Source organism: Aspergillus nomiae, assembly GCF_001204775.2.
Source record: "Aspergillus nomiae NRRL 13137 chromosome Unknown contig00129, whole genome shotgun sequence".
In the NCBI taxonomy this organism is placed as follows: Eukaryota; Fungi; Ascomycota; class Eurotiomycetes; order Eurotiales; family Aspergillaceae; genus Aspergillus; species Aspergillus nomiae.
The window spans coordinates 39,740-65,197 of record NW_015378184.1 but is presented as its reverse complement, the minus strand read 5'-3'; the positions used below and the strand labels follow the sequence as shown (position 1 = coordinate 65,197).

Sequence of the window (25,458 nt, the reverse complement as noted above, 5' to 3'; positions counted from 1 at the left end):
GAAGGAGACCCGCCGGACACGCACCAATCGGAGACCGTCTGGAGCAAAGCTTGGAGGGCGTTATGGTTCTGCCTAAGCACGACGTTGCACTCGATTAAGTAACGGGTTGGCTGCGCCTTGCGGGCGACTCCAGCATCTCGTATTCACAGTCATCGCCTGCAGTCCGTCCAATCGCATTCTTGAGCCACTTCAGACTGCGATGTATATCCTCTCTTACATCCAGGGGACATAATACCAGTAATATAGAAAACTAAGACAGGAGGAGAGAACCCTGGCTATATATATGATCACATACACATCCGCGTCCTGTAGCAGACAAGGAACATCCCAGTGAACAAACATTCCCAACCCTAAAGAGAAGAGAATACACACAAGACCAGAATGGATCAACCCGTCCAACTCCTCTCCTACCAACGTCTCAAGTCAAAGAGTACCTTCATTATCTCCCTACAGCACGGGAACGGCACCGCAACCCCCATCTACGAAGTGGCATGTCTATCCTCGACACCGAACCTCTCCATCTCGCGCCTCCAGCCGGCCCCCCAGCAGCAACCACCATATGGCCATCCACCAGCACCACAACATGGCTATCCACCAGCACCGCACCCATACTACCAACAACACCAACCATACCCTCCTCTTCCTCCTCCAAGCCCATACCCACCACCCCAGCAATACCCAGTCTACAACCACCCCCCACCCACCAGAACAACCATCGGCACCGTCAGCCTCTCCTCCCTCTCCTCCAAAATCACCCTCTCCATCCACAACATCCCCGAAGTCAAAATGAAGCGGCCGGACTTCCTCGCCTCGGGCCACAAATTCACCCACCCGCGCCACGGCACCCTTGAATGGAAAGAGAGTGATCTCCTCGAGAAACGCTTCAAGCTCGTCGACGCGAACAAGACCGTGCTGGCCCGGTTCGATAAGTGGAAGTTACCGGACCACCAGCGGCAGCAATCGGGGTCGTCCTTCTGGGGCGGTTCGTCGTCGTCGAAGAAGAAGAAGACGAAGAAGAAGGCGTGGGCGTTCAAGATCTATGTGAATGCGGATCCGGAGCTGTTGGATTGGATTGTGGTGAGTGGGTTGGGCATGGTTGAGTATCGCATTACTTCGGATAGGGAGTTGGAGGAGGAGCTTTTGGGAGACGATGACGATGACGATATTTGGTCGGCTTTGTTTGGGTAGTATTCTTATTTTTTTACTATTGTTATCTAGTTTGCTTCTGGTGATTGTTCTTTGACTATATTGTTTGTGGTGTGTAGAGATGACTGTGGTAGTTTGTTGGGATGTAGTTAGGGTTAATGTGTAGTGCTGATCCTTCTTCCATATCGGGTTGGAGATTAACAGTGATATAAATTAGGATAGACTATACAAAGCTTTTCGGGAAATTATCTTGTATATCAGTGAAATTGACAGGGTGAAGCAATAACATACATTTTTGTACCCCTCAACGTAAGCTGCAGTCAGGATGCGTTGTTAGGATCACTTACCACCGCGCATCCCAGTAGCAATGTCGCATCTCCAAGACTCATTAGTCGATGGAACCCCTGTATATGGTATGACAAGGATATCTATCATTGAGGCATTTAATAAGTAGAATAGACAGAGAGGAAATTCATTGGGTGTCGCTTTGGACTAGGGCAAACGTGTTATCGACTGACGTGACACTAGGGCAGTTTAGCTCCCGGTGCCCTATCTTGACGCGGTAAGGAGAGCAGCAGATCCCAATCATAGGATTGATACTAGTTTCCCATCGTTAGGACAGGGCAACTGGGGTAGTATTTCGGAGGTAAGCACTTCAGTAGCGATCAGGAGAAGAAGAGAAATTAAGAAACACGGAACAGCTCCGTAAGGGACCGATATGCCAGCTAAACCCTAAGTTCTAACGGCGCACTCCCGAAACCAATCTGTTGCGATAGGTTCCCAGTGATACGAGCTTGGGCCCCAGTCAAGCCACTAAATGAACCCTGTTGTCTTAGGACAGAAAGACCCTCGTCGTCTTTCAAACACACTAGTTCCACTGGAACCAATGGACTCCAGCCCTGGAGCCGCCGACTTTCTTTGGTCGGTGGAGCTGTTCGCCCCTCTGGCAGATCTATTTTATCGCCCATGGTTTAGCCGCATACGTTCATTGTGACTCCAGCTTCCATAAATAAACCATGAGTTCCCCCCAGAACATAATAATATTATTCTCACCCTAAACCATGGCCCCCTCCCGCCCACAAGGCCGGCGGCGAACGACGCTCCTTGCCCTGGGTCTAGCGGCCATCTTCATCTGGCTCTTCTCCCACTATCGGTCACACTCAGACAAACACAGTAGTCATGTCAGCGCAGTCGCCCACGGCGAGTTCTGGCGACAGTTCCAGCCCCTATTGATACAATGGGGACCCGGCTGCGATCCCCCAGAGCGACTCGCCAAGGCAGACTCGGTCGGCTTCGACCCCCAAAACACCGAACAGCCCCCCAACCTCACTGTAATGCCCGACGAAGACGTCCTGAAAATGAAACACGCGCACCGCAAATTCGTGCACGCCATCGCCAAGGAGCCGCCAGCACTAGCCTACCAGCCCGGCACGCGGGGGATAGTCTCGACCGCGGGCGGCTCGTATCTACCCGTGCTGGTCATCTCCCTGCGGATGCTGCGCCAGACAGGGTCGGAGCTACCCATGGAGGTCTTCCTGGCCGACTGGGACGAGTACGACGGCTACATCTGCCAGGTAGTGCTGCCATCGCTGAACGCCAAGTGCGTGCTGCTCTCCGAGATCCTGGACACGGTGCCGGACAGCAAGACCAAGATCGAGAAGTACCAGTACAAGCCGTTCGCCATGCTCTTCTCGTCGTTCGAGGAGATCCTCTTCCTGGACGCGGATGCGTTCCCTCTCCAGAAGCCGGAGCAGGCCTTCACCAGCGAGCCCTTCACGTCCAAGGGTCTGATCACCTGGCCGGATTTCTGGGGCCCCACGGCCTCGCCGCTGTACTACACCATCTCGGGGCAGGAAAGACCGCCACCGAATATCCGGCAGTCGACGGAGTCGGGCGAGGTGTTTATCTCGAAGCGCTCGCATCTCCAGACCCTGCTGCTCGTCGCCTACTACAACTACTGGGGTCCCGGGTACTACTACCCGCTGCTCTCGCAGGGCGCGGCCGGCGAAGGCGACAAGGAGACCTTCCTGGCGGCTGCGACGGTCCTCGACGAACCCTTTTACCAGGTCAGTGAGCCCATCCGCGCGCTGGGCCGACACACGAACGATGGATTCGCCGGCTCGACCATGGTTCAGTATAGCCCGATGGAGGACTACGCCTTGACGAAGAAGGGCGAGTGGCGCATCAAGGGGGCCCGCGTGCCGCCGCCGAAACCGTTCTTCGTGCATATCAACTTCCCCAAGTTCAATCCCGCCACGGTGTTCGCGGAGAACGGGCCCGTGCTGAAGGAGGATGGCAGTTATACGCTGGCGTGGACGGCGCCTGAGGAGGTGATTGAGTCGTTTGGGCCGGATCTGCAGCGGCGGCTGTGGGGGGAGATTCGGTGGACGGCTTGTGCGCTCGAGGGCAAGAGTATTAGCTGGAAGGGGCAGACGGGGATCTGTGAAAAGGTGGATGATTACTGGAATACCATCTTCCGTTAATGTGGGGAGAGAAATTGTACAAAACGAATGATTATTTATACGGGCCGGTTTGGGCATGCTTGTGCTGCGCGCAAGAGAAACAATTGCATTGGCCTCATGATGTGCCCTCTCGTGGGCTAGATGATGATTTTTCTATTCAATATGTACCTATATCCGTGAATATATACAAGAGATTGAAAGGTTTTAAGAAGGTAGGAAAGTAAATGTTTCATTAGTTAACCCTATATTAGATGCTGTATATGCGATACCAGGACAATCCAGCCTTCTAAACAGAACCGAAAACCACAATTAATGCAGATGCAATCATGATCATCACTCGTTATCCATAACGCCATCTCATCTAGTCAATGCTATTCTTCTAGACAATGATGATTCCAAAATTCGAGACTCCTGCCCATAGCCCTCGATTATCCCTCGAGTATATACGTCTTTTCTTTTAGTATTTTCGTGCGTAGCTTTTTCTAATTTGTTGTTTGATTCGTCTGGGAGAATGCTTCCTGAGCATCTGAAATGTGTCCTTCATTCTGCGGTCACCAATTGACCCCTAACCCGTCAGAGCCAGGCCGAGTAGGAGAGCTGCCACTTCGAGCACGCATACCATGCAGCTCTTGTGGCTGGAGCCTGAGCTCATGGTGAACCAAGGGGCCGGACCGGTTCGCATGATAGAGGCTGTAAGGGACAGCGGGCTGCACCGTCTGAGCCCCGTATACGCCATATCCCCCGAGCCTTTGGCGAGCATCACGCACGTCTACTCGATGGGCGCCAAACTGCAAGGTTGGCGGTAGCTCAGGATCCCAAGCAGTAGCTGCGTCAAGACGTTCGTCCAGCGGGGGGATCGGTCTCAAATTTGGTTGAGCTGGGGGAGCACAGGTAATGATATCCGCTTGAAGCGCACTCGGAATTCCGCGTGGATGAGTGTCTCGTATCCAGCTTCCAGCATTGGAAAGGGTTTGCTGCGGAGGCAGGATATGGGACATACCAGGTGGTATTGCAGTTTGCGCATTCGAGGGCATCGGAGAGAGCCGGGGCGGATAACGAACTGGCTCGGTGGCCCAAGACTGGTGGGACTGTGCTGATCCGCCTCGAGACATCGGTTCAGGGGCCGGATCTGATGCATATCCAGTAGGTGCCTCCGCACCCACAGAAGATGGTGGAGATGCGCCGGGCATGATGGCAGACGGATGCGTGATTGGATTAAAGCTAGCAAGCGGCTGGCTGGCACGCACATCTTGAGTCGTCGCGCTCACTCGACGGGAATATGTGACCTCAATATTATTGTCGTACGGAAGAGGAGGCAGGTAGGTCAGAACAGAAGGGGTGCTTGCGGACATGTCCACTGGAGCCATTGCTCTTACCGTAGACAGGTGTCTCGAACGGTACTGAGAATCATACGGTGTCCTCAAGTCCAAGGCATTTAATTGATGGGTGAGGTATCCTTGGTCTGGCTCACTGTATGTTGATCGACTCATCGGATCTAGTTTTAGATCAGGAGGCAATGGTAGCACCAACGCGTTGCCTAATCGGCTATGAAGGGAGCCACCAGAAGATTTGCTTTTCAGTCTTAGGAGTTTGGGGCGTGTCTGTCCACCAGGTGTCGATGAGGACCGCTGTTTCGATGAGGTAGCACCGTCCTGGGTGCGCCTAGCAGCCACTGTAGCATATGTTGGTACGTTTTCCTTCTGGAATAGAAGCCGGTCATTCACTGCTTTCCCGAACTTTTCGTGGGCTGACGGTGGACTTGCGTTATGAACGGCAGTGAGTGCCTCGGATGCAGAAATGATGGAGCTGCGTCGACTTCCTCTCTCCAGGATACTACTCGATGCGCTTCTTCCTTCGACCGGGAATACCCTCAGAATAGGAGCCGCTGGCTTGATACCCCAGGCGGTGCGTGGGAACTTGGGCCTCTGTTTCGAACGCCTCTCTCTGCTTGTTTTGGGCCTGGGAGACTTCTCTACTACCTGCCATTCTTGATCATCTGTAGTATGTGCAGCGCTGGAAGATCGTGAAGACTTTGGTCTCTCTGTTGCCTGACTCAACTGTGACAGTGCTGGGGATGTGCGATGAACAGCTTTTAGCCCTTCACCGTCAGTCTCGTACCCTTTCTCATCATCTCCCTTGGACCATCGGAAGATGTGAGGGAGAAACGGCTTCAAGTTGAAATGGGGCGGGGACACTGGCATCTCTTCCGGTGATTCAACTTTCGGCTCCACCATATCACTGAATTCCCATGTCAAGTTGCGCGACGGCCCTTCATCTGTCGCAGACTCGGGAACAGACGAAGAAGAACTGCTCGACCGATCAAAGACAGATCGCTGTTTGCGAACGATTTCTTGTGAAGAACTTGGCGAAATCCTCTCGATTTCGTTACTGATACTCCTCATGATTTGCCCGAGGTCATCCCGAGCTTCACGAAGGGTCTTTGGCTCCTTGGAGGATTTCTTGGGAAAGTTCCCGAGCAGCCTTGACGCATGCATTTCATATTCCCGATAGTCTTTTACTAAGCCATAATCATCAACGCGGTCCATCCGCTTCTTTGCGTGCTCATAGGACATGCAGAAGACGCGGGTGGCAACCACCAGCCAGGAATCATAAAAGCCAGCATCCGAGTTAGTTGCATTGGCAGAAAGGGACTTCTTTCGTTCCTCGTCCATGATCTTAAGCTCATCTCGACAGAAGCCCTGTACAACGCTATGGATTTTGATCAGGTCGATAGAGCCGGAACTCTGATAGACAGAGAAGAACGCATCTTGGCTGCTTTCTGTTTGCGATTCCGATAAATCGGGGGCAACTGCCGTGATGTCTAAGATCTCACCCTTTTCGGATCTCGGCGATAGCGCTTTTGCCTGGAGCGCATATGCATCCGTGGTTCTTTCTATAAGTCCGTATCGGATAAGAATCCCCAAGGTAGTGTCAATATCCCCTGGCTCACCAGGCCGACTACCGGTTAGAATTTCAACGTGCCACGTCTCCAGTGCAGCTTTTCCCAGGTTAATCAAGCCAACGGGGACATGATGGCCGAAAAATGACAGGATGTTAATCAAATTCAACGCTTCGAAGTGCCCCATTCGATACAGATCATGCATAATGCTGAGAAATGGCTCTGCGAGTTTCTCGTCCGTCAAATGGGAGTTGACGTGATATTTGTCGATCGATTTGGATGTCGCACTGAGACGGTGACTGATTGCATGAATGGCCAGCGGGAGGCATTCGTAGTGGTTTACCAGTTCAGTAGCTTTGCGGATTTGGCTCGGGGTTGGCTTTCTAATACCGAGGTCTTTGAAGAGAAGCTTGCATGCATCTTCAACCTGGAGAGGTTTTATCTGCAAGCAGTATGGCTCATATAAGCGTTGCTTCTTCCGCAATGTCTTGTCCACAGATGTGTAGATAATACTACAGTTTTTGTTGAAGGGAAGGAATTGTCTGAAATGATTGAGGTCGTCGTGGTGATCGAATGAGATCCCATCAAACACTAGGAGCCATTCTTCTCGCACTTGTAGCCAATTTCGAACTGCCTCGACATGCTTCTGGGGCTGTTGCACGTCCTGGGCTTCAGTCAGCATAGCCGCTTGTGCAATATCCCAGAAACATTTGGCGGTTGATTCGCGCGATTTCGCATCGACCCAGAAGATGCCACCGGGGTACTTTTCTCTCTGGCTCCAGACATACTGGCGTGCGAGGTGTGACTTTCCTGAACCAGGCACTCCGCAGATAAGAACAGCCATGAGACGCTCTGCTCTGTTCTTTGCCTTGTACAGCCTAGAATGGAGTATTTCAAGCTCTTTCTGCATTCCGAAAAAGGCTGCGTTTGGGTGGAACCCCGGCGGTACCACAAATAGCTCCCTTTGCGGTGCCGTAAGGGTTACACTTCCAGCCATGTCTGATACAGGAGATTGTCTTCCTGTGTTCGGGGACAGGCTGATCAGAGGAGGAACGATGTTACCTAAGAACCAGATAAGTCAGCATGATCTGACTGCAACTTCGTTGACTTGCCTTATACGATAGCAAATTATGATACAAGAACCCTTCAAACATAAGATCACATCGCTCTGGGGCGCACGGAGATAATGAGAAAAGAAACAAAACAAAAAAATGACTGCATGGCATCAAAACCTTCCAAACGATATCTTTTCCCTGCTCTCTTTCTCTCTTTTTTTTCCTTGTTTCTTTCAGATTCTTTGACCACCGCTGTCGCCCAACTTCGTCACGCATGTAGAGATAATAGCGAATCTTAAATGTGTTTACTAGCATATAAAATCTCCGGATTTTCCTCGACCTCATATGCCTTCACGGTACGAGAAGATGTAGCAGGGGTATTTTCAGGAAGAAATTGTGTCCTACCAATTCTGTGAAGATCCGGCTCACTCCCCTCCATTTGCGACGTACTGTCTGGCCTCTCTGGTTCCTGTTAGCTTTGCGACTACTAGAAAGCTGCGGCTATGCCACCGTCTAAGGTTGGGGATGAAGCTGAATTTGCTTACCATTCCTAAGAAGATCCTTGAGCTTATTTTGTGTTGCGGCTCTCCGGGTCTGTTCCTCCTCGGCCCATCGGTCCAAGATAGTAGCCGGTGCATCGCGGGAGTATCGTAGGAGAGCTTCTGCAACTGCCTCATAACCAGGCGCGTTCTCGTCCTCAAATTTACACATGTGCCGATGATCTGCGTCAATGCCCATGCGCTCTACGCCTTCCGCATACGGCGCGGCCGAGCTCTCATCCACTATCAACTCACGAGTCCCCTTAACATCAGTTGAAAGGGTCTCATGAAAGAAGTAAATATGGTATCTGCTCATCATATCGGCAAATAGACTGTTGATATTCTGCAGCGTTTCATTGTTCGTTCTCAAGGCTTTGACAAGCTGGGAGGATGTTTCCATGTATTTTTTCGGCAGAACCGCACTGCAGATATTCTGCAGTAATAAGCCCCATTTTGCGATGTCTGAGCCGTTGTGAGGCGTCCCGAGGAAGAGGATTCCATAAGTGGAAACGTAGATGGATCGAAGATGCTGGATCTTCGCATCCGAAACGTTTTTGCAGTAGATCAGAGCACGTTTAACCACCAAGCCACCTAGTGAGTGACAGACAAAGATTATAGGGCGATCCGAGCAGCTCCGAAGCTAGATATCAGGGAGGCTGTTAGCAACCAGGTTCGGTGGGCACAGCAGGGCCAACGATGGCAGAACACAGAACACCGATACACTGCAATAATGCGGGTCACTCACATTGCGATTTGCCGCCAGGCCCGAGGCAAGCGTTTCGGCATGATGATGAATGCGATCTCTCGACGCGCCGTCGGTGAAAGATGCAACGTTTGCATTATATCCATATGTCAAGATCCGCACTCGGCTACTCTCCAACACTTCCGGGAGAAGGTCAGCTGGCCAGAAAACGGGCGGATTCCCCTGGGTCGCCCAGGTGTTGTAGGGGTGACCGTTCAATCCATGTACAAGAACAATATCAACCAGAGGCTTCTCCTTGGAGGTGTATACCTGAGTCAAGCCAATTTGCTTGACTCGGGTGGCAACGTCTGTCATCCAAGAGATGATAATCACACCCCCGCGAGGGTGTGTCGACACGCTATGGTGGCGAAATGGTGGTGAGTACTGAGGGAGGAGGGGGCAACGTGAATTGAATAATTAGTATGATATGGACGCAGATCGGCGTACTCAAAGAAAGGACACAGATCTGTCGTAGTAGTAGTAGTAGTAGTAGTAGTAGTAGTAGTAGTAGTAGTAGTAATAGTAGTGGGTGGGTGAATGTAAAAATGTAGGTTTGGGAGAAGTTCACCCAGTATTTATACGAGAGAATGAGAGAGCCTCTTGTGATTGGAGGCGGGGTTTTGCTAGGCCCAAGCAGATGACAGAAAGTTCCTGGTGCCTGCGGGTGTGGCAGAGCCGGTGTTGATCCTTAGTGCCCATGAGTACTAGTAATTTATTGGGAACCTCTGGTCAGAGGAAAGTGTGTTCGCGTGAGCATGGGGCGTTTGCGCTTTCTCCATCGGTATGACCATCCGCACGGGTCATGGGAGGAACAAGCTGAGCAGCGTTTGTCATTTTCTCTTCTCCTCCAGAGCGCTGTGGAGATCCCCCTCATGATTGTTTTTCTCCATACATTTACCCACAGCCAACTCCCTCCGAAGACAAAAGAGGGTGATTACGGATCCGGTGTACGGTGGACTGTGGACTAAGTTCCTTAGCTCCAGATACTACGAGTAAGCAAGTTGTGCCGCCGCAGATCGCGGGGAAGATTACATACATTACACTCCTATCAGCTGCAAAACAAGCCTGCGGGATGTACGGGGAGGGTTAAATTACACGATCCGATGCTCCCTACACCAAAGTACTCTTTGCATTGCCCAATATTCGTTGTACACGTAGCGCTGCTAGATTCTGGCGTGGAACCGTGAAGAAGTCAATCTCCATTCCAGCATATTCAGGGCAGCCACCATATCAGCCTTGCATCTATGAACAGGGGAACTAATCGCCTCTCACTTTTTGCCCGATAGTGGCTGTGGTGTTCGATACTAACTAAACCCTTGATGCAGGTCATTTTCAGGAGCCTCATCCTGCAAGGTTTCTATGACTACTCGTTTTGTTCGCTAAATTCCCTTTGTTTCTTTTCTTTTCTTTTCTTGTTTTTTATTTTTTTTCTTTGTCATATTTTCAACCTGCATTGACTACCTTCCAATTCAGATACCTGTTGGTGGTTTCTACTTTTAGCATAAGCTTTACGAATATCGAACCATATCGAGCGACACATAAGCCCACGTACGTACTACGGAGTATGCGGCAAAAGAAATACATATAAAAAAAAGAACACATATGCATATATGCCTGTCAACAAGGCTGTGCCCCGTTCGTGAGGCGATAATCCACAGGAAATGTAACATGACAGGCAACGCTATGCTATTTCACCCTATGAGAGACCGGATTCAAGCGTCTATAGATCGACTATGGTTGCCTGAGACGCATGCCGTTTGATCTTCCACAGTTGATACACAAACAAAGTTGTGGAGCTGCGGCCCGTTCGGCGTTCCAGGGCAGTGGCTTTATTGGGGTACCCTGCTTTGGTTTCCCTTGAAACGTGCTGAACCAAGATTGGGTCGGTGTATCAGTTACTTGGTCGTGTACCATGGCTCCTTCTGCGGTGATGCTTCCAAGAACCTTGAGTGTTCAGACGGATGTTTTTTATAGTTCCTTAAACGCTTCTTATTGTCCGAAATATCCCCTTAGATGTCTAGCTGGGAAATGTTTGGGGTTCGCTTTCACCCATCCTGCTGCCAAATACTATACAGTGCGGTGCATACAGAACAAGTGACATCATGTCAAACTACTTGACCGGGGACTATGACTCACATTACGGTTCTATTTTTGACAATACAGAAGTTGGGTTGACTCATCTCTACTACTAGTAGTCTAGAGAGCGGATATGAGTCCCTCGAACCAGGTATAGATCTTGTTTCGAATGGCTTGTTTCAGAAGGTCCAAGGTCCTGTATGTACAAGAGGTCATCTTCCATGGATCCCTACCAATAGTAGTATCTATTTGAGTCATAAACACAGATTTATAGGTTCCTTGGAACCTGTTGGGACAATACTTTGGACGCTCTACCAGTATCGCCACCTCCAGATCATGGAATGTTCATTGTCTCTAGGAATCACCGTTTTCAGATCTATGACGAGTACAAACATTTTCCAGGTGCAACATTTAAGCATCACGCGAGCTCAGGGAACAAGCAACATTTCATTCTTTTCTTTTTTACATTGACCACATGGGCACTTGACAAATTCATCGCCCCCGGAAAGCAGGCTTCCTCTTCTCGGCGAACGCCCGCAAAGCCTCGAAGCGATCCTCCGTCTCCACCACACCGTCATAAGCCTTGTTTTCTGCCACCTCGCCCTTCTGGAAGTCATTCACGGCCTGCAGTGCCTGCTTGATAGCGATGGGTCCACCTTCGCAGATGTCCATGGCCAGTTTGATGCTCTCCCGGAGCACTTTCTCGCGCGCCGCGCCCTCCTTTTGCTCCTCTTCAGGTAAGATTTCGACGAGCCGATCGCAGAGCCCCATAAAGTATGACTCGGCGCCCGACACACGTCGCCCAGTGAGAATGAGGTCTCGGGCGCGGTTCACCCCAACAATCCCCGGCAGGCGTACGTGCCTCCCGCCCCAGATGATAGCTAGTCTGGTCTCGGGCAATCCAACAATGCTGGATGAGCCAAAGACACGTAGATGCGTACATAAAGCGAGCTCTAGCCCACCTCCCAGCGCCGTAGAAGACACGGCAGAAATTGTGGGGACGGGTAGCCCAGCCAGATCACGGAACGTACCGCGCAGCTTGGACAAGAATTCATTTGTCCTAAACAATTGTGCAAAAGTATTAGTCACGCGAGGGGAAAATGAGAGGCGAGTGGCTGAGGATGGGAACTCACTCTTCCTTGGTCATATTTACTCGCTCTTTCAAGTCTGCGCCCGCACAAAAGGCCGAATCCACATTACTGGCAATGACCAAGGCCCGTGTCGGACCGGTGCCTCCCTCCGCAGATATCGACTGGACATGCTTATCCAGACTGTCCAAAAGATTCTTGGAAATTGCGTTCCGGGCTTTGGGTCTGTTCAGCAGCAGGACTCGAATATTCCCGGAGCCGGGCGCAGGGATCTGCTGGGTCTGTATCACTGCATCATCCGCCGCGGTGCTGAATCTTGTGACTCTGACACGAACCGACAAGACCGAGGGCTGTCGCAATGTATGTAAAAGAGGCAGGCGTGGCGGCATCTTCGAGTGATAAAGGTGATTCTATCCAGGCAATCAGACGAAATTCGTTGTCCTCTTGTGTCAGATATTCCAACAGGAATGGTTCTGAAAAGCGAGAAGGATGAATTGAGGAAGCTCCGAGGTGTGGGGAAGCTGTTGAAGAGCTGCAGCGATTGCGGGGAAACCATCCACCGAGAAGCCCCAATTCTTACCGCGGATAAGCGCTACCATTCACACCAAGTTCCTGTACGGTCGTAGCTAGTATGAAGGGGTATCATCCTATGATATTGAAACGCCACACGATCTATAATATGTATATATACAGCTAATGTACAAAATGTTGGATGTTCCATCATTGCGCCTCATGCTCCTCCCAATGAACAGCGTAATATTCCTCGACTTCCTCGTCGCTAGGCCAGGGGCCCCAAACGTGCGTTGCCGTGACTATGTCATATGCCTCTTGCAGATTCGGATCGGAGAATGACAATCTCTCGGAATCTTCGGGGGAAACCTCACTTGTATGCTCATATCCCCTTAAGCCACGCGCTTGCGCAGCTGAGGCTGTCCAACGGAGTGATTCCCAAGACTGCCTTTCCTGATATCCCTCGAGAAATAACCGCATTGCCACCAAAGTTCGTCGCATCATCACCGCACCATTCAAGTACTCATCGGACGCCTCCTTAAGGGGCGCCGCATACTGAGACATCCATCGGAGAAGGCTTAAGAGGCCATCGTAATCTTCAGCCAAACCCAATGATCTGACAAATGCGTGAAGAACGGCAGGAGAAGGCACATGAAGTAATGGTGGCAAAATTACTTGGGCATCGGTGGCATTGTCGGATGATGGTCTACCAGACCCAAACAATGATGGAGTTTTAGAGTCTGGAAGAACAAGTCGGTCAAATTGGTCTTTAAGGCCCCGCAGACCATTCTGGACCATATCCTCGAATCGCGGGCAGGCGAGACCTATGTATGCCAGCTTTCCCTGGTTCGCAGCGTTACCAACGACCTCCAGGGCTTCTTCCACAGCATCGAGGCTCTGGATCCCAGCGTTTACCGCCCTTGAAAAACCGCTGCATAAAGTCTGGAAGCCCTGCAGGCCGAGTTGAATATCGTGATACTCCATCCGTCCTGTAATTTCTAGGATTTCGTGCCAAGCTATAACACGCTGGATGTTTCTATTCATATTGGGAAAACGACTCGTGACGCGGTCTTTGTTCAAAGCCGACAACACAAAAACCCATGCTTGAGGGGACCCGGGGTGCCGTACTCTAAGCAGTTCGATGGCGTGTGCTAACGTCTTTGGGTGCCGATATTCCTTTCCATTTCCTAAGTACTCATCCTGGGAGAAAAGGGTCGATGTCTCCCCTTGTGCCATCTGCGAACTGCCCAATATGATCGGAAATGCGTCTCTCGCATGTCTGGCTGACAATTCACCGAAGGTCGAGAACTTGCACAAGAAGTATACAAAGGCTGAGAATAGATGGGCGGGAAGTTCGTTTACAACTTTTCGACTTTGTTCGTCGTAGACAGACTTATGTGCCCAGACGGTGCACAAGGCTCTGATCTGCTCATTAGACAAATCACTGCAGCTCAGGTATTCCAGGCCAGATCTAAAGCTCGGCGCGTGTCGTAGCAAGAGAGAAAGAAATCTTGCCTGCGGCCGGATCCCGTCAGAGAGCATTTGTGTGAGGAGCTCGTCTAACGTGGGTGGCTCCGTATGCACATAAATTAAGTCTCGTGCAGACAAGGGTTCGGGAAAAGTTTCCAAAGCATCACCTGGCAAAGCATGACTCGTTTGATCAAAATTGGAATACAATGCGTTTCGCCGATAGATCAATTTCTCGGCCATTGCAGTGTAGATGCTCCCGCGTGGAGGTAAGCCTTGGTCTCGATACGACAGAAAACAAGCCCAGGCTTCTCGCACAGTCCTTGTAGCCCGGATACGAGCTTCCCAGATTGCGTGGTGGCCCGCATTCCCAACACGTCCACGCAGACGCCATGGCTGGCGCGCTAGGGTCCTTGTTTGAATAGTAGGACTCTTGTCCGTGTCCCATCCGGCAAAGATACTGGATACTTCCTCCCAGCGACTATGAGCATAACCTGCTTCTTTCATCTGAGACATCACTCGCATAGCACGGCTCCTCAATCCTTCGATTCCTCTCTGGGAGTCAAGACCTAGCTTTTCCTCCTTCCATGGCGGCCATGATGGAGCCTTTAGTTCTGCGGATTGTCTCTCGGCTAATGTTTTTTTATGGGCTAGCTGTACCGCGATGATAGCTTGGTACCCTCGACGCGTGACGGGCAGGACTGGCTGATTTCTGGCCATTGCTCTCAGGAGCTCGAACTGTGCCTGCTGCTGTATTGAAGCCGAAGTGAAAGGTCCCTGTCTGCAAGGTAGCGAGAGTAACCGAAGAAATGTATTGCATTTCCCAGCCAGCACCTGGACATTTCGCGGTGTCGCTGATGCCATAGTACCAGCCCCCTCTGGTTCCAGGAGAGTAAGGTAAAATGCGAATGTACGCACAATAGGAAGCTGTGCTTGCGGCCACAGTTGGCGAGCATGATGAAGCAAACGAACGACGAATGTGGCACAGGTATTAGGGTCTATCAAGGGCTTTGCGTTGTCGGATAGGTGAATTTCATCGAAAAGGGCATCGTTTTTTGACGCACACATGGGAGTACCTAGTTCTGGATGTGGTTGACCGCTGATGAGCCGCAGCGAATAAATGAGGAGTAAACGGAAGGCCTTAGTATCAAGCCCTGCCGCAACAAAAGAAGGGGTATGAAGGGCGGGATAGTTCGAGCAGCGGAGCCTTCCTTTTCCTTTGGATTTGATTGTAGCTCTAACGTGAGAATCCGGAGGATGGCCTCGTAAGGGGTGCGGCTCTTAAGAATCCATGCCCATGAAACAACATCTTTGACAGAATACTGGCGCGCTCTTAAATATTTACGGTATTCTTTGTTCAGAAAAACCTTTCGCAGAGCAGCATCCAGTTCTATAGAATTTCCTTTGACCCCCTCTTCACCCGCCCCGTCAAGCAAACGATCCACATGGTAAATGTAGTCTGCAGTAATCTCTTGGAGCGAGACTCTGTGCTCAATTTTGAATTTGATCCTTTGTTTTCTGTCTAAAGGAGGCATAAGGCGATCGTCGGGATTTCTCGAGGTAAACGTCCAGTTTTGACGTGTTACGCTATCAGGGCGATGCACAACATTTTGCAGGGTATCAATTAAATACTCGGTTGGGGTCGGGCTGAAGGAAACAGCCAGCTTTTTTGATTTCCTTCGTGGGTTATGCAATTCATTCCGTGGTTTTTCACGTAGCCGTTTGCCATGCGCATCCCGACTTATCAATGTACTGTTGGTAGATGATAATGGCGTTGATGTAGAGGCCTCCTGTGCGAGATATGTGGGTTTTGATGGGGTCTGTTCGGAGGGGGGTGACTTGGAGCTTTGCCTCTGTTGCTGTTCACGGTCTGGGCCAGGGGGCACATAGGATTGATTTAATTGAGACTGCAGCCGCAATCCACACCAGAATTCACAGGATGTGTGTTGCTCATTATGTCCGACTTGATATATTTCGTCACGCGTGGTTTCATATCGAGAAGAAATCAAGGTCCCGGCTGAGCTTAGAGACCGTGACAGCGTTCGAGGACCAAATAACACATTAGCAGGCGAACTAGAAAGCGCCGTCAGATACCCCGGGCATGAAAGGCTATTATAATACAGCTCCTTAAAGTTGAAGAGAAGAAACATGTTAATACAGCACTGAAAAATATCTTGTCCGGGGTTGTTTAAGCGGTACCTTCGGCCATACACGGCTACTGAGCAAGTGCGCCGCTCTCAGAGAGGAAACCCTCGAGCGGCTCGAAACATGATTGAAGACCGATGACATCCATAGAGATGATCATGGAGCAACTTCGACGAACTCTGATCCCCGGTGACGAAAGACGAGGGTACGTTTTCGCTCCAGTGCAACTTAGCAGGTCAATCTGGAGAAGCAGCCAGTCGGCCTGGTCCATGGGGAAAAAAGTATACGTCACGTGACGGATCGTCACGAGTTGCGCTTTTGGCATGGCGCGCATGAGGAACATCTCCCTCTTTGCCTGTCTTCCCGCCTTGCTATTGTTACGGGTTCCGACATTATTTCTCCTGGTTTTTATTTTTTTTAACCCTCCTCAACTGGATTGATCCTGGGCGTGGTGAGAAACACGCTCATTGCAATTCATCCCTGTGGAGTTCGATATACGTGATTTTATCTTGAAGGGTGCGCACCCTCCTCTGCTGGGTCTCGTAACTATTGGCGCATCCGCTTCGGAGATCAACGAACACTCGACCATCGGCCTCTGTGTTTAAGGGCATAATAGTGGTTTTCTCTGGCTTACCACGTCAATTTATATTCACAAAGTTGGAACCAAGTCCGCGCCCTTGTAGTTCCTGGTGCGATACGCTGGACATTACGAACGACCCTTTATTCTCGCGTCAAAGGATTACTACCATAACGGCGCGACTCCGGAACCATGAGCGCAGACGAAAGTGGAGGCACAGCTTCCATCCCAGCTACAAATGGCGATCTCCATGCTACCACTCCCGATCCGCCCTCATTGGCAACACCTGCCAAGCGAAAGCGTGTATCAAGTCATGATGACAAAGTCACTCAAGACACTGGCTCGTCTGCGTCGCAAGTCCAGGAAAAGATCAAGCTACAGGAAACTCTGCGTAATCTTGTTGAAATATTGAGCAAGTAGGTTCCACTTACTTCTCTCTCCATATATCTGTTCACGTTCGCACCCATTTGCTAACCTTCAAAAGAAACGATACGGATCTTCAACTCCTATCCTGTCCATTGCCGTCATCCCCAGCGAAGCCCCGTTCGAAGCGCGCGAAAGTCTCGGGCGAAAAAGACGAAGCCTCCACTATACAATCCCGAGTCGCTTCGAATCGTTATAATACTCTGTCGGAATTCTTGGGTGATATCGAGAAAGCATCGGCTGCCGTGATTGAGAGGAATAAAGCCCTGGCGAGCGGGCTCCAGGCTGATGGGTCGCCTGTGACAGAAACAGTCAATCGGATCGCGGCGTTTAAGAAACTCTTGAACAGTCTCGTTCGTCAAGCACACACGAGCCAGTCGAACGTCAAGGCAGAGACATCCGAGGAGGATGCAGAGACACCGGCGAAATTCAATACCCCCAATGTGGAGACCCGGAACGAGAATCTCGTCTTGACGCTGTTTGGGAACCCAGCCAATCCGAAGCAGCTATATTCGAGTTTACAGAAATCCGTCAAGGTTCCACTTCCTTCAGATGACCCGAAAGCAGAGAAATATGTGGAGGTGCAAGCGCCCCTACGCGAAGTCGGCTTGCCCAACGGTATCACGACCACGAAGATCGAACCATACAATCTTGATGAAAAGCCAGCGGAGCCCAAAAGGACTTTCGGGGAAGTTTTTGCACCTCGGTCAACCTTGCCTCAATTGGAAACCCCACGCAAAGCAAAGTCCTCTCGGAGTGCTCTGAATGGCTGGGTTGACCCATTCGAGGCTATCACCGACTTCAAAGCTTTCCGAGGTGATCGGAATAATTACTGCCTTGCCCTTCTGCCCTCTGGGCAGTGGCTCCAGTACGGCGGGGTCACATCATCCCCGTCTTATTGGAACCGCCGCGATAAACATCAGCCGCCTCAGCAGCACAGTGACGAGAAGTATACGGATGATCCTTCTCTGGGGGTTGATGAAGACTCGGCTGTCTTGCAAGGTGTCTACTCATCATTCGCGCCTTCATTCGACAGTTCGGGTGCCGTTGTCCAGGCTGACTCGAAGAATTTGGTATGGTGGAGCAAACGAGGTACCAAACGTTTGGAGACTTTGCTTTCAATACCATATCAAGAAGTCGAGGAAGAGACGACGTCAGAACGGCCAGGCAATATTGGTGAACTTGATGAGAGTACCTTGGAGGAGATGGTAAAGAACTTCAAGCCCGAAGACTTCGCCGATAGTGTTACTTGTTCCGATGCCTCTAAAGCAGATAAGGAGGAAGAGGCAGAGTCGCAGGATATAGATGAGCTATTACATGATGTCTCTGATCTACTGGAAACTTTGAGTTCGTACCAAAGGATCCGCAACTTGGACGTCTCAGCCCCAAATGCTCAGGGTGCTGAGCCTAAAGAAACAGGGTCCGACTCAAAGAGCGCAGATACCCCTTCTACAGAAGAGCTGGGTGTATATGAAACACTCAAGTCAAGTCTGGCGGCTCTCATCTCGAATCTACCTCCGTATGCAGTTGCAAAATTAAACGGCGATCAGCTGGACGAGCTGAATATAAGCCAGAAAATCGTCATCGAGAACCCGGACTATCGGGGAACTATGGAGAAGGACGACTTTACAGCGCATCAGGAGCGAAGTGCGGCCATGGCCCCAATGAGTGGTGCTGCGAATCGAACTTCAACGCCATCGCGGTACAATTCGCGGCCCTATAGTTCTGGCTCTCGGGTCCAATCGCAAGGCGGCTTCCCTCAACAGCCATACTATGGTGCAAGGCAGCCCTCAACTTCTGGACCATACACTCCAGGCCATCCGCAACAATACGCCGGACCTCGGCCCCCAACAACACCGTCACAACGACCCGGATATCTTCCGGGATACTCTCAGCCCACCCCTCAGTTCAATCAGCAATTCCAGCGACCAGGGCAAAATGGGTATGCTTCCTACTCGGCCCAGCAAGGGCCGGCCGCCCAAGCTTCGCCACAGCCCTACACGCCGCGCCCCGCACAACCAGGGGCATACAACGCTTCTTTCGCAACGGGGCGTAGTGCTTCTCCTCAGAAACAAGCATCATATGCGGCTCCACGAACTCCATACATGACGCCGGGCTCTAATAACCCTCAGCAACGGTTCATACCGCAGCAGCCGCAACAGCCGCAACCACAACCACAACCACAACAACAGCAGCAGCAGCAGCAGCAACAACAACAACAACCACAACAACCTCCCCCATACGGCAACTATTCTTCCAACCAATCTCCTGCACAATCGGCGGCATATTCCAACTCAGCAGCTGCCATGACTTACGCGCGAAGTGCCGCTGAACAAGCCGCACTGATGGAGAGGAATAGAACACAACTTGCCGCTCATGCACGACAGAGCTCAACACCACAACCCACAACCGAAGGCAGCTCTCAGGATCGAAGCGTAACCCCCGGTAACAAACAGAACGGCAATGCGGTCCCCTCATGAGTCGAGCAAATATCATCTGGCCGTTTCGGAGTTGTGTTTCCATGCTTACGTTCACCCTTGTCTTTAGAAAAAGGAAGGCTCGGTTAATGGTGTTACACTGTTATGATTTGTATTTGACCTTTTGTGACTTGCCTTTTGCCTCTGTCCGTTCCCTAATCCATTATATTCTCTTGATTTCTCAAAGCTACGGGTCATTAGATTTGAGAATGAGACAGGAAGAGAGGTTTTTTGGCTCCTCTTCTCAATTTACCTTTATAACAATCTTACTACGACTATTAGCTGGTGTGTGTGTGTGTGTACGTACGCGTGTCGTTTCCCTGCTGCTATGAATTCCCTTTGAAGAACCCTGTTGCCATCTCCCGACGAGATGAAGATCAGCGAATGGCGCGGATTGTTTCCCAAGATTGCTCTGGTTTCTCGCGGGCGGAGTGTCTCTATTACTTTTGTGGCTACACGCTTTTCACCTAGAAATGCTATGTATTAGTTTATCTGCAACTTCTACTCCAAGTATTACTTATTCAGGATTATAACGAGATATTGAAAGAAGCGGAGAGCCCTTATAAACCCTAGGCTTTCTGCCATCGGAACCAGTATCCTAAACGCCACCCTTTGGCCAGTCCCCCTGCCACACAGATAATAGTACTTGGCCAACATGAGTAATAGAAGGCATAAATTCATCACTGCTAAGGAAATTCGTAAATCATTATGTTACCAGTCCCCATGCTTTCGTGATCGGCTAATCAAGGAATAAACATAGCGGCTATCGTCATGAATCCGAAATATCTGCAGATAGACAAAGTTAGTATTCTAGTTAAGAATAGGAAAACTCTCATAGGAACATACAATGTAGCAATTCTCCACCCATCGTGAGAAGCAACGAATCTCTCGGCACCAGCTGCAGAATTGGACGCAATCGCAGATGCCGCGCCGCCCACCATCGCGACGACAAGAAGACGTCCTGAGAATTCAGCGATCATGCTAAAGGCTAGTAGGGGAAGGAGGATAGCTGCTGAAGCAATGATGATCGCCGAGAAGGCAGAGGGAGCGTTGGATGTCGATCGTGTAGTAAGAGAGATGAGGTCTTTGTTGTGTTCTAGGAAACGGGTCTCGGCCACTGCGACGGGAGCATTTTCCTTCATCCAGGCGCGATACGTGTCGATGTCTTTATCGGACGCGCTGGGGAGGGCCTGAGTGACTTTGCTATATGCACTGAGGGCGTTATCTTGTTTGGTTAGATTTGGAGCGATGTCTAAGTTTCGTGTCAAGATACTCACTGTATTGCTGGGTCTTTTGTACTAAGGCTGCCATCACCTCCTCCCGTCGGTAATGCAGGGATGAATATACCTGCGCTTGGGCATCCATGCGTCTTGAAGCGGGCACGATGTTTGTGCCTTCTTGTTCCGCAGTTGCTACGCGATGCATTTCTTCGTATTCATCTAATACGTGCAGTTCCTCTTCCATCTGTGCGATTTCGTCCTGGAGATAGAGGAGTACGCGGTGGTTTATATCTTCAAATCGTCGGTAAAGCGGGGGAAGCGATGGCTCCTCCTTTTCGACAGATGAGCTCAACTGCCAGCTGAGGCGTCCATAACCGGAAGGAATGGATGAGGATTTCTTCTTTCGCCTTGACTTCCTATTGATATGGTGAAGATCCTCCTCAGGGCTTTGTGGCGGGGACGGGGGGAATGGAGGATGGAACGCTGTGGGATCGTGAGAGGGCTCGTAGGATTCTGGCATTGGGCTCAGACGCAATTTCCGCTTGTCGGAGCCGTTCGACTCCTCTGTCAGATAACCCTCCATGGACATTTTGCGCCGAGCCGAGCCGTTTCTAGTAGATAGTTCAAGCATACCAGGGATTTGGTAGGAATCCATTGAGCCCTTTGATCGTATAGATGATGTCCGGCTCGGAGCGCCCATACCCTGCGCTGTCATATTCGCCTGGCGTGCAAGTCTAACATGTGGATTCCTGAACGAACCGCTGAGGTTGTGGTTTAGGACGTCATCATCCTCGACGTAGGAATCGTCGGAGTCAGTGTTGGAACCTGATTCAAGGTACTCGAATACATTAGGCATGTTCTTCTCCGGTTCCGCTGCCTTGAAAGTAGGGTTTCTCGTCGCCTGTGTATCCTGCGCCTTTTTGGAACTTGGGACGTTGTTCTTTGACCCGGCGGACTGCTCGGAGGTGCTCTTTTTCTTGGCGGCGTCTCCGGAGGATCGCGAGGTTTTTGAAGTAGAGTGGGACTTCCCGGAGGCAACTGAAGCTGTAGAAGCCTTATTGCCGCCGTCTTTAGAGGCTTTCTTGGAGCGCCTCGATCCTGAATAGAGCAACATTGTCACTCAGAACGGAAGTAGCAGAAGACTTGCTCGGACTGGATGTGAAGGCGGTATTTTTCATTTGAAGACCATATCCCGGAAGCATTGAAATCGTGAAGTCATGGAAACAGACACAGTACCCAAATGTTGCTCGGAGGGGCTAACAGGAAAGACATAACAAGGGAGAGGGTAGGACGCTCGCGCGGGTGGGAAATTTTCGGCTATCAGTTTTGGAGGAATGTTGAGTAGAATGTAGGCTTGAATTCTTCTCTGTTTCACGGGCGTCAAGAGCAGAGCGGGTGTGTGGGTGGGCGTCAAATCGGAGCTGATAGAGTCTATCGATGAGCCGATGTATACATACCGACAAGCGAAGCCCTTGCGCGTAGATCGGGAAGGACTGTTGACGGGCGGTCTGTCCGCAACTGTTCAATAAATAGATCAAGCTCGAATTAAATTCCGCCCCAAACGATGGAGGCAATAGTGCGACAGATCGAAAGTCTCATGTTGGAACTAAACCGAATGCAAAAGCGTCGTTCAACTTCGCCCGTCAGCCAACATCTCACATGGTCATTCTCCCTCTATCTTTCGGTGGGGTTTGTGGACGATCTTTGGCTGAAGATCATCGGAGGAGTCCAAACTCAATCCGGTAAGGGAGAGAACTTTTGCTCTTTCTCTCTCTCTTTTGAGGATTTCTTTTGGGAGGGATCTCGTTCGAGTGGAAGGAAGAGAGCGGGATGAATGTGGTGGGATGGGGTTTTCTTGAGAGAAGATAGAATATATCATATCATATCGTCTCTCATCGTCATACTCGTCGTGTCAAGAACCGATGTGTTGGCTGCACTGCATTGGCTTACCTCATTCTTATGATACTGTGTTAGTTAATTAGCTAGTTATGTAGAGCCCATAGCTAAACATCGTCCCTAGCAAAAAATTGTGCATAATCTGGTAAAATAAAATAAAAAATGAAAATAAAAAATAAAAAAGCAGCGATGGTAATAATCGCATTGTACTCTGTAAAGCAGTTGGGGGATGGAAAAGCAATAACACATGACCAACTCCGTCATTCCGCCTTTTCCCCAAGATAGTCACAAGATATACCTACTAAATCTTGGTTTTTTTTTATCTCCTTCAATCAATTGCCCCGTTCCGAGTCAATATATTCCACACTCACTTCTCCCCCGCCGAAAGAAGATCACTATTTCCACATTCAGCTATCCATAAAACCCCTCCGTCCCTCCCATATGCTCCGCCCCTGGCTGCGCCAATCGACTCGAGCAGCCCGCTCTCTTCCTTGTTCTCAATGTCCCCGACCCTATAGCTCTCGACTGCCCACCCTGACGAACCCGTCTCGTTCGGTTCGGTGCTTACAGACCTCAGCCCCAGAGTCGCAAGACCGGGTACCACTCCGGAAACAGCTCAAACAAAATGCGAAGGCGTTAAAAGCGAGAAGCGTCAGAGAAGGGAGAGCGAGGAGGCTTCGCGACAAAAATGGGAGCTCACTGTCGGGATTGAGATTCATGCGCAGTTGAATACCGAGAATAAACTATTTTCACGTGCGAGGACTACCTTTCTCTCGGTCAAGCATGTATCTGACTTCTGCTTGACCAGGTGCTCCGACATCATCCACCGACCTACCCAACTCAAATGTTGCTCTGTTCGACTTGGCTTTCCCAGGTAGCCAGCCGGTTAGTTGTCCAGATCAGGTTTCCGATATTCAGTGGAGGCTGAACTACTTTAGGAATTCCAAGTTCCAACGCTGCTACCTGCCCTCCGCGCCGCACTCGCCCTGAACTGTGATATCCAGCCCGTGAGCAGATTCGACCGGAAACACTACTTCTATCAGGACCAGCCCGCCGGCTACCAGATTACACAATACTATGGTGAATATAAAATGGCTCCAGTGTCGTGACCGTGGGTTAACCCTCGCAGAACCTTTTGCGAAAAACGGCTATGTGGATTTGTTCGGCTACGATGGGATCGCGCCAGAGGATGGCGATCACGTTCGCATCGGTATCAAGCAAGTGCAGCTCGAACAGGACACAGCCAAATCACAGGAGTACCCTCCCTCCACGCAGCTTCTTGATTTCAACCGCGTATCCCACCCCCTGGTCGAAATCATTACGATGCCCCAAATCCACACGCCCGCCACAGCGGCCGCGTGCGTCCGGAAGATTCAGGCCATCCTTCAATCGTGCAGCGCAGTCACCACTGGTATGGAGTTGGGCGGTCTCCGAGCCGATGTGAATGTCTCGATCCGTCAGCGGGGTGAGGCCGAGGGTCCGCATCAGTATGGCGGCATCGGCGGCCTCGGTCAGCGCACGGAGATCAAGAACCTGAGCAGTTTCAAGGCTGTCGAGGATGCCATCATTGCGGAAAAGAACCGCCAGATTGCGGTGCTAGAGAGTGGTGGTGTTGTGGAGGGTGAGACCCGTGGCTGGACAATTGGGAGCACGGAAACACGGAAACTTCGAGGCAAGGAAGGCGAAGTCGACTACCGGTATATGCCAGATCCGGATCTCCCACCGCTCCTCATCGGGGCTGATCTCGTGTCGGAGCTGGCCAGCACATTACCGACTTCCTCGGACGAACTGATTGGGCTGTTGACGGGGAAAGAGTACGGTCTCTCGATTGAAGACGCTAAGCCGCTGGTTGAGCTCGAGGATGGCGCTCGCTTAGAATACTACCAGGACGTGGTGGATATCCTGCACGATCAGCAGCAGGATCAGGATCCTACGAGCCGTGGGGGCTTGTCACGCGTGGCCGGGAATTGGGTTCTCCACGAGCTTGGGGGCCTGTTGACCAAAGCAGGCCTTCCTTGGGATGCAGACCGAGTCTCTGCGCTATCGCTGGCTCAGATTATCGATCACGTCCAGCGCAAGCGGATCACCGGTCCTACCGCCAAGCAGGTGCTCGCCATGGTCTTCGACGGAGACACTCGGGCGATTCCTCAGTTACTGGAGGAGGAGAACCTGCTTCTCCGGCCTCTCTCACGAGAGGAATACGTTGCGTTGGCGGAAGCAGCAATCAGTCAGAACCCGCAAATGGTCGAGCAGATCCGGACGAAGAACCAGCTCGGGAAGCTGGGCTGGTTTGTTGGACAGATGATGCGCATGGGCGAAAAGGGCCGAGTGGAAGCGCCCAGGGCGGATGCGATCCTCCGGGAACTGATTCTGGGGCCGTCGCGCGCTTGAGGGTGTTGGATTCGTACGAGTGTATAGATAACGTCATAGCCATAGCCATAACCATAATGATACCCTTCCATTTCCTGTAAAATCCCGTATCTTTGGATTACCTCCCGGCTATCGCAATAAATTGCTAATGAAAACTTGGGGTGGAGTGGGATGGCGACGCCGTCGCGGCGTCTCTCCTGGACCTGTACTTAGGGGAAGCCTCGATCCCTAAAAGCAGGTCTTAGCGATCCGCCCAAGAATGCCGCCGATTACGCCCCACGATGTCTCCCCTACTTAAACAACCTCAATTCCCCTGTTCTTTGGGTCCGGATTCTGTTCTTGTGTCTTATTCAGACTTCTCTCCCT

The 25,458-nt window shown here is 50.9% G+C and overlaps 7 protein-coding genes across 7 annotated transcripts; 4 read left to right on the top strand and 3 right to left on the bottom strand.

The window, feature by feature from the left end:
* Positions 1-381: 381 nt before the first annotated feature.
* On the top strand, positions 382-1,188 carry ANOM_006252 (uncharacterized protein; the record flags this gene model as incomplete). Its single annotated transcript, XM_015551509.1, has 1 exon — positions 382-1,188. One exon carries the CDS (start codon positions 382-384, stop codon positions 1,186-1,188), a length of 807 nt encoding a protein of 268 aa, XP_015407001.1.
* A 1,019-nt stretch (positions 1,189-2,207) lies between these two features.
* ANOM_006251 (alpha-mannosyltransferase) lies at positions 2,208-3,629 on the top strand (the record flags this gene model as incomplete). Its single annotated transcript, XM_015551508.1, has 1 exon — positions 2,208-3,629. The coding sequence occupies one exon, from the start codon at positions 2,208-2,210 to the stop codon at positions 3,627-3,629; it is 1,422 nt and encodes a 473-aa protein (XP_015407000.1).
* A 530-nt stretch (positions 3,630-4,159) lies between these two features.
* Positions 4,160-9,158, bottom strand: ANOM_006250 (LipA and NB-ARC domain protein; the record flags this gene model as incomplete). The annotated part of the gene is made up of 4 exons (XM_015551507.1): positions 4,160-7,569; positions 7,992-8,024; positions 8,108-8,741; positions 8,847-9,158. 4 exons carry the CDS (start codon positions 9,156-9,158, stop codon positions 4,160-4,162), a joined length of 4,389 nt encoding a protein of 1,462 aa, XP_015406999.1.
* A 2,253-nt stretch (positions 9,159-11,411) lies between these two features.
* ANOM_006249 (uncharacterized protein) lies at positions 11,412-15,052 on the bottom strand (the record flags this gene model as incomplete). Its single annotated transcript, XM_015551506.1, has 3 exons — positions 11,412-11,979; positions 12,053-12,417; positions 12,758-15,052. 3 exons carry the CDS (start codon positions 15,050-15,052, stop codon positions 11,412-11,414), a joined length of 3,228 nt encoding a protein of 1,075 aa, XP_015407012.1.
* A 1,738-nt stretch (positions 15,053-16,790) lies between these two features.
* On the top strand, positions 16,791-19,609 carry ANOM_006248 (uncharacterized protein; the record flags this gene model as incomplete). The annotated part of the gene is made up of 2 exons (XM_015551505.1): positions 16,791-17,122; positions 17,191-19,609. The coding sequence occupies exons 1-2, from the start codon at positions 16,899-16,901 to the stop codon at positions 19,607-19,609; spliced, it is 2,643 nt and encodes an 880-aa protein (XP_015407013.1). The 5' UTR covers positions 16,791-16,898.
* A 542-nt stretch (positions 19,610-20,151) lies between these two features.
* On the bottom strand, positions 20,152-21,940 carry ANOM_006247 (uncharacterized protein; the record flags this gene model as incomplete). Its single annotated transcript, XM_015551504.1, has 3 exons — positions 20,152-20,392; positions 20,453-20,831; positions 20,884-21,940. 3 exons carry the CDS (start codon positions 21,938-21,940, stop codon positions 20,350-20,352), a joined length of 1,479 nt encoding a protein of 492 aa, XP_015407004.1. The 3' UTR covers positions 20,152-20,349.
* A 545-nt stretch (positions 21,941-22,485) lies between these two features.
* ANOM_006246 (glutamyl-tRNA(Gln) amidotransferase subunit PET112) lies at positions 22,486-25,113 on the top strand (the record flags this gene model as incomplete). Its single annotated transcript, XM_015551503.1, has 5 exons — positions 22,486-22,515; positions 23,241-23,475; positions 23,531-23,607; positions 23,661-23,802; positions 23,852-25,113. 5 exons carry the CDS (start codon positions 22,486-22,488, stop codon positions 25,111-25,113), a joined length of 1,746 nt encoding a protein of 581 aa, XP_015407005.1.
* Positions 25,114-25,458: the final 345 nt, after the last annotated feature.